General features: G+C 40.0%; 1 protein-coding gene across 1 annotated transcript; it reads left to right on the top strand.

Annotated features, from left to right (window-relative positions):
• Positions 1 to 55: 55 nt before the first annotated feature.
• Positions 56 to 10,627, top strand: LOC108690835 (ubiquitin thioesterase trabid-like). Its single transcript, XM_018198347.1, has 4 exons — positions 56 to 1,070; positions 1,335 to 1,616; positions 1,726 to 1,927; positions 10,361 to 10,627. The coding sequence occupies exons 1-4, from the start codon at positions 355 to 357 to the stop codon at positions 10,625 to 10,627; spliced, it is 1,467 nt and encodes a 488-aa protein (XP_018053836.1). The 5' UTR covers positions 56 to 354.
• Positions 10,628 to 13,302: the final 2,675 nt, after the last annotated feature.

Genomic DNA, 13,302 nt, shown 5'->3' with positions numbered 1-13,302 from the left:
TTCATTTATATTTTTTACAATATATTTAATAAATATTAATATTTTTTTCAGGTTCTTCCACTAATGTCTATATTGGCACATCTAGTAGCTTTATTTAATTACAATCAATCATAATGCTAATCACATAGCGTATACTGGGCTATAAACCATACTTGGTCACAAATCTCCTACTTGGTCTCAAATAGATTGTGCTGCGCAGCATAGAAAATTCAACTAAGATATTTAAAAAAATATTTAATGTCTAGTGCACATTTCAACGTCATCTTTCAACTTTTCTTCCACATCGAGAAATATTGCATCTCTTGCAACAACGAGACCAAAAGCTCCATCAATTAATTTCTCCATCCATTGAAGATGACCAGCAGATTCGAGGAAACAGAACAGAAATGGACTTGCGAATACTGCACTTATGAGAATTGGCCCTCTTCTTTAAAATGCACCATGTGCAGAGGTGCCAAGCCTCTCCTGGGCGAAGATATTTATCGTCTTCGAGATCCTAGCCCTCAAAGAGGTTCCTCCAACGTCGCTTCTGGTCCAGTATCCCAGATAAGCCCTACGGATAATTTCACCTCGCAAAATTATAGCCAGAATCTGCCTTCGGCGGGAAAGTGGGCTTGCAGCATGTGCACTTATCTTAATTATCAAAATACAACGCGGTGCGTACAATGTAGCAACCGGAAGCCGGTTAATCAGTCTGTCAATTCATTAGCATCGAATCTACATGAACATTTAGCACCACTACGATTGGCCGATGGACCACCAAACTCGGGATCGAATTCCCAATTGAATCCCTCGCCGATTAATCTCCATCCGGAAAGATTGTACAATATGCATCCAGAAAAATGGTCCTGTCATGTATGTACTTACGAGAACTGGCCCAAGGCGACTAAATGCGTGATGTGCGGTCATCTGAAGGAGAAAGATAGAAGGGATAAGGGGACACACGGAAATGTAGGAGTGATTTTACCGAGTCCCGAGAGAGAACATAGTCAACGAGGTTTACCATCGCCCCCACATGCACCTTATATTCATCAGACACAAAGAGAGGATAATTTAGCGATAGGAAGGAGGTGATTAAATTAATATTTTATATTTCACATCTGCAGAGAAAATATACAAATTTTATTTAGAGGAAATATATTTAAAGATTAATGATATCAAATTTAATTTTATTTTAAATACATGTAATTTCTGACTATATTTCTGACTATATTTCTGACTATATTTTCTTGAGTTACAAATATGCGTTATTATAATATATTATTCTATATAATATAATATTTTTCTGTTAATAAATTATTTAATTCGTTTATAACTTATTTTTAACTTTTTAGAGGCCCACATAGATATGCAGAGAGTCGGAATGATAGTTTGTCAACTCCTCAATCTCCGAATAACTGTGATTATGAACGTCGATTGAAGCAGTTAAGACGCCACACTGATTGGTGTTGGTTAAACGCTTGTCTTGGTATTGTAGAGGGTGACAACACTCCTGTTGAAGCTTACCTGGCAAGCGGTGGCGATCCTGCCCGCCAATTGACGCATTCTGAGGTCTTGCTCCTCAATAGAAGCAGCGCGTTTGACGTTGGACACACTTTGGTGCACTTGGCTATTAGGTAAACACAAATAATTTAGATAAATGCTTCCATAAACCGATACTATTATATAAGATACGATTCTTAACATTAATAAATTAATAGAATTTTAATTGGGACTTTTCTACAGGTTTCAAAGGGAAGATATTTTAGCAACATTGTTGTCGCAAATTGAAGGTTCGGGTTCAGGGGTGAAAAGAGTACCAAGTTATGTCGCACCTGATCTTGCGGTACAGATTCGCCGACATGTCACCAACAGTATACGCTTACGCAAGGGCTCATTCCCCTGTTATTTCGTTACCGATATGGCAACCTTCGCATTGCCAGCCGAGGTTACTATGACATATATTATAATTTAATATGTACATACATTTTAATATAAATTAGACGAAAAGTAAATGTTTTAATTCCTTAAAGTAAATATTTTTAAATAATAAATAATGTTCGGACTTAATGTTCAATAATGTTCAAATTTAATTTCTATTTGAAATAATTATAACTCACTGAAAAGTGATTATATAAAGAATATATATGTACACACACACACTCTCTCTCTCTCTCTCTCTCTCTCTCTCTGTGTGTGTGTGTGTGTGTGTATGTGTGTGTGTGTGTGTGTGTGTGTGTGTGTGCGCGCGTGTGCGTGCGCGCGCGCGCGTGTGTGTGTGTGTGTGTAATGAAACATTATAGGTACAATTGGAAAATTTGTTAATTTGGATCTTAACAGAAACATAAAATGTTTTTTATTGTGTATCTACATAAAATATTTGGCAAATTCTAAATTTCTTTAAGATAAAATATTATTTTACCTTAAAGAGTAATTATAGAGTTAAGATAAATATTATTTTACCTTATTTTTGAAGAGTGGAATATTTCAACTAACGTATTCTTTATAACGAATATCAGAGATACTCATTGTTCGCATTTTTCTCTCCCCAACTCTCATTCCAAGTACATACGTCGCATAACGCATAGTTGTGCTTTCTCTTAAAATTTTACAAGCCTTCTACAAGACAGACGTACGCTCGCGTGACACCAGACGATACGGGCGTGCCATTTCTCGAAGCGATAATATACATTTTCCAGGAGGTATCATTCTCTTTGGAACTTTCTGCTCCGGGCTTCGTCCCGTGAGGAAAACTGTTTTCCCGTTCCGATGCTGGGTGCATCCCGACAGCTTTCGCAAAACGCCAAAATGCGTTTCTCTTCTTACCGCGTGCACCGTTTTCCTTCTGCCGCCATCCCCATTCGCTCCGCTCGAGGAGAATCGCGTACTCTCAATCCACTCGGAACTCGAACTATATCCACGCTTTCTACGAGCGACACGGATAGACGAGGGGCAGCAGAGGAGACGAGATTTTCGCTAAAGGCAGCGAAAAGGGAAGGGAACGTGCGCGACAATCCTTTCAAATCCTTTTAAGTCCATTCTTCTAATTTTATGCTCGCCAGCGCGGATGCGTCTTTTACGAGTGTCTCGAGGCATTCGCCCCATCAAATCTACGGGACTCATCTTTCTCGCCGGCACGTACTGTCACGCGGATTTATTTCCTCCATAAGTGAATTACAGAAAATATGTCGCGCCCTTGTGCCGTTCTTGCGCTTTTACTCTGCTCCGTCCCCATTTCTGCCATCGTACCTCAGCCATCAAATCCTCACCGAGGGACGCGCATCCTCATGAAACAGTTGTTGCCATTGTCTCAATCGAGCGTAATTGGACGATTAAATTTCGTTGCGAATAGCGAATTGCAGTATGTCTCATGCAATAACACGTAATAAATGATTATGATTTTGTACAAGAATGTGTATTATCTAATAATACATATGTAATTTGCTGTAATATGGAATATTCATAAACAGTTGTTTGCAACAATTTGCGACGCAAATGCAATCACAACGAATCTCATATACAGCGAATGCAGCTCCATAAAGAGATAACGCGAAAATGGATCAGTTACACGTTCACATTCGATTTTTAGGACCCTTCGATGGAATTATTAAATCGATGTGCGCGCGACATCGTGTAATTTCAACGCATTGCTGTCGTTCTGTCAAATGTAATCGGCACGTGGCAAAATTCGGTTACGCCGCGCACTGCGACAGGCATATCGAAACGATGGTGTGATTTAAGTGAAATTTAGCAAGTAACGCAGAATGAAATTTTCATCTGCCCAGTCGAAACGCGATCCATGCTCATAGCGTTTTAATAGCCGCGTTTGGCTTGTTTTATGTTATGCTTTTCACGGAACAGCATCCGTCGCTTCGAATTTTCCTGGCGAATGAAATCGTCATTAGTTTGCGCTCTCACGCTTTTCTGCCGTAGGACTCCACTAGGATTAGACCGCCTTCATTGGATTTTCCGAGTTTTTCCAGCGGCCCGGTAAATCCTATCTTCCACCTAACGATAATTCGATGTACTGTCCGTATCCGAGCGCGGTCTGGTCAATCGGGTTACCATAATATTTTCGTGATTATCCCAGGTTTCGTTCACACACGAGGATTTTCTTTGAGTAATTTCGGAGCTCCACATGTCATTTTTATCGAATAAGGCTAAAAGCGGCGTCTAGAATAAAATTTTAAAGAGTAAAATTTAAACTTAAAGTTAAGCATAAAAAATTAACCAATCATAGTCGATTATTCTCTTTACATTAGTCAATTATGTCTTTAAAAATTATGCTTAATTTTATGTCTTAAAATTTTATTGTAGATGTCACTTAATAATGCGCACTTTTCTGATAGCAATATCTAAAAGTTCATTTTAATTTTTTATTCGCCAGATATCATAATTTTTGAATATCTAAATTTACTTTCTATCAATTTAATCACGTTTTGAATTAATAAAAGGAAAAAGATAATGAGTTATTCTCACACGCATATATTTATATCAACACAATGTAACTAAAAAGATTTCACGCAATAGCGATTATCTGAAAAGATTGTCACCCTTATATTTACGGCTTTTCTAATCCTGAACTCCAGGTCTAGGAAAAATCAATAGACGAGACGCGTGCGAGCGGTACCGCAAATACGATAATGATTCCCGATAATTCAGGGTTGTGGGCGATGGTTTTAAACATTTTCACACGGCGGCGCCGATGCCGTTTTGAATTCCTCGAGGGATGATCGCACTTTGATGAGGGTGAGAACGCCCCGGGGGTTAACTCGTATTTCACGTGAGGCTTGTTGTCGGGTGATAGGCATTAAAATGGCGAACGGCGCGCATCGATCAAAGCCCTGACAGATTTTAGATTGCTCTTACGCGACGCGACGCATCGTACCTACGTCGTTTCGACATTTTCGTGACTGCTGTATGAGTCTTCATACAGCAGAGAAATTCTTCGTGAGCGGAGAAAAAAAAGAGAGAGAGAGAAAGAGAGACTAGCATAAACCATCGTGTGTGACGGATTGTCATATGCGCAATTATTTAAATCGCGAGTGAACCGAGATTGTTATGTTCATTCGCGATTCACTAGATGAAACGTCACGATATGTTAACCGAGCGCCGACGCGATGGACGCGAAAACACGCGGGACCGTTCTCCAGCGAAACTACAGTTTTAAACGATCGTAAAAATCATTGGGCTTGTTTTTGATTTTTCCCTCGACAATACAATCCGTTGGACTTCACAAAAGCTGGTTGAATTTATCTTGACTCGAATAATTTATTTTTAATTCTAGGGATTTTATTGGTAATAAGTCTACGCAATCGAGAGTTTTTAAAGTCGGCCTTAATTTTTTTTATTATTATCACAAATCACGCTATGTAAATAATAGTATAAAATATAAAATTTATGATAGCTAAATATTAGATAAATATTATTATTGAAAAGTAAATAGAGATTAGTAGAGTATCGTTTTTATCTTTAAATATAATTTCTTGAAAATACTTGAAGAATAAAATTAACTTTCTATTCCGACATTTCTTCTAAATTGAGTCTATATCGGTAGTTATGATCAGGCTGTGATTATGTACATATGATCATCCTAAATGTGTCATTTCACATACATTGATAGATAATGCAATCACACATGTGTAGAATTCAGCAGTAGCTACGAGAATGCGCGGCTCCGACGGCCCGAGTCGATCTGACGATTTTGGTATTTGCTCCTTCCAGACGACCGGACGTTGTCAGGCTGCACGAGGGGTTCGGATGGTATGCTATTATCATGCGTGACTATTGTCGGACAGCGAGAGTTACCTCAGTCCTTTGAGCGGGACCGATATGAGCATATTTGAACTCACGCACATAGCAGGTCTCCCGTCGACATCAGCTCGTTCCGGTATTCGAGCTACGAGGTGTTTGAATTTAATCAACTCGCTCATGCGTTCGAGATGCGACCGTCGCGTGAACTCGCACTCAAAGCCAGATTAACATCAAATACTATTATTGGCATACTTGTCGTGTGAGCTTTATGAAGAACAAACGTAGGTACGACATTCAGAAAGTGCATTGAATTAAAGAAATATTACAAGTTTCAATCTTAAACTTTATTTAGTCTCCGTCTTTATTTCTGAGAATCAATTGCACGTGTTAATCGTACACGGAAATAACGCTTTTGTTGAAATACATATCTAAAATGTTAGATATCGATTTGAACATAATTTTATTTGAATTATGTAAGATGCTCAAATCATTAGATGCTAGAATGTCAAAACTTTTTGTAGCATTGCTCATCATGCTTGAGATTCTAACATAATTATTTTGACGATCTAACACAATTATTTTCAGATCTGTATCTAGCTAAATTTTTAAATATTCCAGCAAAATCGTTCTTTTCTTGTAGAAACTGTCTGAGATAATTTTTAGGGAATGATAAAAAGATTTAGAGAGAGAGGATCACATCACAATTCTTTGACGTTGCTAGTTTAAATCCTACGATTAGACTGTATCTTTCATGTTGAGCATGACTAATTAAACATCCCTCTTGTACGGTCGAATCGAAGAAGATAGTTTAATTTTTCATTGCCAGATACGGCGATTGCGGCGCGAATTAAAAGTCTCGCTTTCCATCCCCTAAGGAAGTATGCGCACGGTGACAGATAAGCTTTTTCTATCTTTGGTCCATTGTCGGAGAGCTGCAGCGGAAACATTGACTGATCGGCGAGACACCCTTGGAATATATAATTACTAACCCCCCTCGGATGGGACTGTCAACCATCGCCGCTTTCCTCTGCCTTCCTCCGTCCTTCTTCTGCGACCCGCCGCGCACGAGCTGCTCGCTATCACACCCCACTAATAGGGGATGACTGTAGTGTGACGTCATCAGAACGAACGAAGCGGAGGGAAGGAAGGAGAGGAGCCACGTGATTGATTGGCCCATTCAAATGCTTATGAACGCTCGCTTATAGAAGGAAAGTCAGAAGTTCGTTGGTAGCTGATTGCTCTCCGGCAACCTACACCGGCAGGACCGATCAGTCTTTCGATTGTCATACGCGAAGATAAATAAATTATCATCCGAGAATGTCGATCCTAATCGAACACGGTTAGCGGTCGACATACGTCATCTCGACCTGGGCACAAAGAAGACGTTTAGGTCACTGAATCGTTCAAAACGATAAATTGTATGTCCTGTCTTGCAACACTGTCTTGTCATGTATTTATGTGACAACAGCAACTATATACGATCGTTTATGACGATTGGCATCATTTGTTATCATATAACTTGTTTTCATGGATAACTATAATTTTATTTAATAGATGCAAGTCTCTCTCTTTATATTTCATAATTCTGTCTGTGATCATTCTGTGTATAATGGCGCATAATATATATATATATAAATTTATTAATAAACTGAAAGCATAAACGTATATTTGATGTTTCCATCGCTAATGTGATGTGCAAGATTAACGAAGATATACCTATCTACTGTTCATAAATAATTTTCGACCATTATATCATTTCCCCTAATGGATCCACGTTCAATGTTGTCACGTTCCCTCGCAATCCAATATTGGATGTGAAATAAGCATCGTTTAAATGATTTTTAACGCTTTCCAGATGCCTGGAGATGTCTAATATCATCAGAAAGAACGGCGATGGTGAAAATGCAACGATCATTATCATAAGTTCGCAATTGTTCATCAACATTGATCGACCGCGCAGACTGTTTTTTTATCTCGCAAACATACGAGTTAGTTTGATTAATTAATCCATCTCGCGGAGTCGAAACGAGCTCGCGACACACGGCGAGTGACATGGAATTCTGGTTTGAATGCATATTGGTAGCAGCAAATGGCGGGAAAGGGGTGATGAAGCAGAGTTTGAAGCTTTCACGAGAGAAAATCAATATTTCGTATGTCGGTGGATTGACATGAAATATTTTCCGATATTAGTGCTTATTATCCGAGCGAAGATAGATCTAACCGGACATGGAAAGTGAATGGATTCCTCATTCCCGTTCAAATGATTATATGTCCACTCTTTTCTGGAAACGGACTTTAACAATATCTCTCAAAATTATTTGTTTCACCTTCGATTGTTTTAAAGTTTTCACGAAAAGAAATCAATATTTCCTATGTCGATGAATTGATATGAAATATTTTCCTTATTAGTGCTTATTACCCATGCGAGATCTAACTGGAAATAATTTCTCATTCCCGTTCAAATATTTATATCTGCTCTTTGCTAGAATTGAAAGTTTATAATACCTCTCATAATTATTTGTTTTTTTTTATCTTTGATTACCTTTGATTATTTTCTGTGATGCCATGAAAATTCTTTCAATTTGTAAATATTTTTTATTAGATATTTTTTCGATTTTAAACAAATATTTAGGAAAAGAATTGTATAAATAAAATACTCGTATTTTATAACCAATATATAAATCTCTTATATTGAGTTGTCCGGAAAGTTCGTGTCGATGTTGAAGGAAAATTGAAACGCAGAAAATTTAAATTTTAGTATACATTTATTAAATTATATAAGTTAGTCGGCACAAACTTTCCGGATAACCCAATAAACTTAATTTTTTTACGATACGGTTTTTTTGAAGTATCGTTTTTATAATTTTATTAAATTTAATTGCACAAAGTATCTAAATGCGATTAAAATATGAAATAATATTTTGCAATGAAGAAGTTTCCACATAGTGATATGCATTACGAAAAAAATATCTTCACTCGCCTTGTTACATGCCATTTTACAAATCCATCTCCAAAGTAATTTGGAGCTCTTCACTTACTTAATCTTGTCGTCGGAGGAAATCTACCGTCAAGTTCCGCTCTCCGGCGATCGAGCAAATACGTTCTCGGATGTATCTTATCGACTTTCTGGACCCTGCAGCTCACAAGACCGGTAATCCATCTAATTCCTCAGACGGCATTTTAGGCGGAAGAGTTTTTTTTTCTTTCTGTACTCTTCCGGACACTTCATAAACGGTGCGTCAGATTTTCTCGTGTAATTGGATCGGAACGGACGGGAAAAATCAAATGGACGGCAGCAAATATTCCCCTACATATACGCTTTTTTTCCTCTGACTGCATAAAAAGATGCGATGGACATTAAGCGATTCTCGCGACGCGACGGTTCGATGGGCGATGATCCGCGAACGATGGGTAAAGATTCACGGGAGCATGAATGATCGAGGATCATACGATTCGCGAGCATGACCACGATTATTCCGAAATTTGGTTATGCGTAATGCGATTCGCCTTCCTCTCCCCATCCGGCGAGAAAGAGAGATCCCGTTATTTACTTCGGTAATCTCGTATAACGGATCACTCGTCCCCTGTCTTACTTTCTCTCCTCCGTCTCCGGGGGTTGATACGAATTTACTTAGAGGGCTGATTTTCCCGCCAGTAGTTTTCTGTCCTGACTGACCGGTCATTTGTCCAGAACCTTATCGCACCCCAGGGACTGACCGAAGAAACGGTGGCTTGTACCCGACGTCAAATGCATTTCCAAGCGCTTGTTCTTTCTTCGGTCACCTTAGGGAGAACAACAGAAACGAAAGAACCGTGACAGTAGTGACTTTAAACTTGACGTAAATGGACACATAATGGATGTTGAAAATAGTTTACGCTTAGTGATTCAAAATAACTATTTTTCCAGTTGGACGTTCAGATAATTCAAGACAACTCGTTTCTAAGCCAAAATACAAATTACACTTATTTTTATTCGTTTAGATCATTTTGCATGAGCAGTCACTGTCATTTACGTAATATATAATCCCCGGTTGCATAGACGCTTTTATTTATCTTTCGTCGAATTCCGACGAACGTTGCTGACGGTTGAGGGTTCTCGGGTAGCGCCCATGGTAAATAGGTGTTAATGCTGGCCATCTTCAACGGCGGGGTGCCTCTACGACGGTTCAGGGTGTGCCCTACGACGTTATAAAGGACGGCCATCAGAGCGGACAATGTATTAAGTACTAAAGGGACACACCATTCACGAGGGATTACCTTAAACGCACAACCAGCTCCCATTGTCTAAACTGATGGCCCAATCTAACTCCCAGCGTACTAACTGAATTCTCCATACTGAAGGAGTTATCTTGACCGATTGAATATCGGCGTTGATTCGCATACGCTATCGTCTCTCCTTACGAGATCTCGAGATCTCAATGACACCGAATTTAGCAAACGGACGGCGACCCGGCTTAATCACGTTTGGCAAACCGATCGAGAAGTGATCTTCTCGTCATCCGCTTATCATCGGATTATTCAGATTATTATCGAAGAATTGTCATTACGCGGTCGTTTAAAATTCAAGAAGTCGTTATCGCTGAAAATATCGATTATAGGGTTTCAGCTATTCTTATGCACGTTATAGGATCTTGAAGAGGGCCGCTTGGTCGTTAAACAATTACGCGCGCTCGATTGGATGGCCATTGACGGCGCTTCATGCAAACAGAATTCCTCCGACCCATCGAGTCCGAATTCGCCGGGTGAATCTAATCAAACATTTATGCTAAATCACGAAACAATCCGCATGGAATCAGCAAATAAAAGGGCCGCTAGCCCTATTTCACCGCCTTTAAAGCCCCTGTCTGGTCATTTGACTCTCCTATTTACTCGTCCTCAACGGACAAAAAGTTGATGGACATTCCGCGCCGGACAAAAGGCTTCGGATTGGACCCGAAGAGCGAGAAAGAGCGGACGGTGGCTCGTGGAGAGAGCCAACGGTATGTAAATTCTTATAGGGTGGGTCAGACGAAACGCTGCTAGCTTTAGAGCACATTTGCATGCGCCGAACATTTGTGGCGACAACCACCTTCGTCTAGGTTCTCCTGATTGCCCTCGTTTATTAAGATTAACTTTTCTCTCGTGTAATCTCGGATGCGGGAGTGCCTCTTCTCGGAAGCGGTGTATCTCTCCGCCTTGCGAATGTCGCTATTGTACAATCTACCATTTCAGCGAATTCACCACTGGGCGTTGTAAACGTTACGGTAGTTCGGCAAGTGAGCAAAATAGCCGAATTATTGTAACGCGATATGAGCGAGTAGCAAGCGTTTTATCGATGAAAAATAATTATTCGCAGACGGCGGGATTTTACGAGCGTGTGGAACTAGTTATCGTGGTATATGACGGTATAAAGTGTAATGTCGAATGAACGCAAAAAGTGACTCGAGGTCCGCGACTCTATTCTGATGGCGGTGGCGGCGGTGGCTAGCATTAAGTGCTGTAAAGGCGGCCGTCGTAATGGCTAGTTTTATGCGCACTTGCGCCGCGCTCCGGGACTTCTTGCATCATTAACGGATAATAAGAAAATTGTGCGCAAGTAACCGTACAGCCAGCATGACCGAGAGTAACAATTAAGCTCTGACATTATTATTTCCGTCTCGGTTCTTCGCTTCACGCGATACACGCACGTTGGATATTAGCCAGGCATTAGCCGCTCACACGTCTTTCAAAAACTTTTGAACACATGCTCCTTAAGATAATTGCCATGTACATGTGTCTTATCGCCCCGTTAATTCTTTCCTTGATAATTGCGCCGTTACGCATTGTAAGTGCATATTGAATATAGTCTGTATAACTTTTATGCTCTGAACTTTGAACTCTACTTGACGATAGACTTAATACTAGCCTCCACTATATGATTGCTTTCATTTAAAAAGCGTATAATATATCGGACTTTAAAAGAATGGTGAGAAAATAATCGCAAACAATATGTTGTTTTTCGCGGAGTACAGTGTAAACCTGTTTCGATTACAGGCTTCTTCATCGAGAGTATGATATTAAAAATTTATACTTTTCCTCTCTGCCTTCGCAAAATATGGAGCCATTACTCGTCGCTAATTAGCATCGTAGGTGTATTCTGCCGCGATCAAATTTGATTACGCCCTCAAAGTTTGTTACGCACTCTTTTCACGGAGTGATCGCTCGACCCTTCTAATCTGGGAAGTCACCCCGTTATATAATACAACGGTTGATTACGTCGGGCGTAGTCACTCACACCACGCTGGCAAAAATGGAGTCCGCGTCATTTATCAAACTCGATGCCACCCCCGCAACCACCCTCACTTCTCGCTCATTTCTCTCTTTCTCTCTTCTTCCTCTATATGCTCGCGACATAAGCGTGATTTTCGTGACGCGATTGGTATTACTCGCCATGCTCATCGACGAGAATCGATCTATCGAGTGATAGACGAACGGCGGAGGTCGACATCAGGATGAGAGAGCAGGAGGATTCTTTCTCGAAACATCATCATTTCACTTCCGTGCGATTCGCTTGTACGCCATGCTTGGAATTCGAACGATCGATCTCCGCACTGTAATGTGTCGCGAGACGAAGGAAATGGAGATTTCGTATATGGATTCGACTCCGAACTTGTCGGAATCCTAGAACTTGTCGAACTTTCCGAGTCCCTTGGAAGATGATGCATCTTCTACGTATCTTCCCTTAATAATGAAATATTTTTTAGATACAGCTGAACAATATTTTCTTTGAGAAAATAATGTTCACCGACGCGAAATAAAGGCGAATAATTTGTCGATAGCATTTTCCACGGGCAATCAAATGTTGTGGAATATATGAACCATCTCAAGGATTAAGTCGGAGTCAAGTCATGACGTGGTTATTAATCACGAGGATAATAGTTGAAGCTATATGTTGAAAGCATTTCCAAACGTTTCGGCCCCTGATACGACTCCCCTCCGATGATATTGTAACAAATCCATCCGAAAATCTCCGAGTACAAGTTCAATCACTTTCATACATTGCTTATCATCCATATTAAATCTGGATACAATATCGAGCACAAAGCTTTATTTCCTGACAGTATAAATCTATCAAAAAATTGGGCTAACATACATTACCAGATATATATGTATGTATACATACATACATATATCTCACTAATTCTTTTATTTGATAGAACGAGCTTAACAGCTTGAGCGGAGCTAATGGAAGTAAAGCTTTAAAAATACGAAACCGATTATAGCGATTGCAATCGTCATTTTCCAGACTCATCGGAAACTCTCTCACTCTCCCTGTCTCTCTTTCAGACACGGACATCCGGGTTTTTGCTGAGGCCGAAGTTCGTAAGCGCATGAAACGACAGAGCCGCATCCGAATGCGTTTTAGCGCGGATCAAATGCATTACGCGTATTGCGTGCGGAGACCGCACGCATACACGGAGCTTATAGGCTGCATGCGGAAAGGATTACTGTTCACCGGGGAAATTATTGGCGCTCTACACCACGAAAAGCCTAAACCAGCCGCGACAGCGATTACACCGCCACCGTCGAAACGGTTTAAACTGTCATTAC

The sequence above is a fragment of the Atta colombica genome, unplaced genomic scaffold (genome assembly GCF_001594045.1).
Source record: "Atta colombica isolate Treedump-2 unplaced genomic scaffold, Acol1.0 scaffold379, whole genome shotgun sequence".
In the NCBI taxonomy this organism is placed as follows: domain Eukaryota; kingdom Metazoa; phylum Arthropoda; class Insecta; order Hymenoptera; family Formicidae; genus Atta; species Atta colombica.
Note: the sequence above shows the minus strand (reverse complement) of the source record. Positions and strands in the feature narration are given on the sequence as shown.

Coding starts and splice junctions, on each gene's coding strand:
- LOC108690835 (XM_018198347.1), top strand. CDS start 355: ATGACCAGCAGATTCGAGGAAACAGAACAGAAATGGACTTGCGAATAC. Junction 1,617..1,725: donor TTGGTGCACTTGGCTATTAG/GTAAACACAAAT, acceptor ACTTTTCTACAG/GTTTCAAAGGGAAGATATTT. Junction 1,928..10,360: donor CCTTCGCATTGCCAGCCGAG/GTTACTATGACA, acceptor TGCACGTTATAG/GATCTTGAAGAGGGCCGCTT.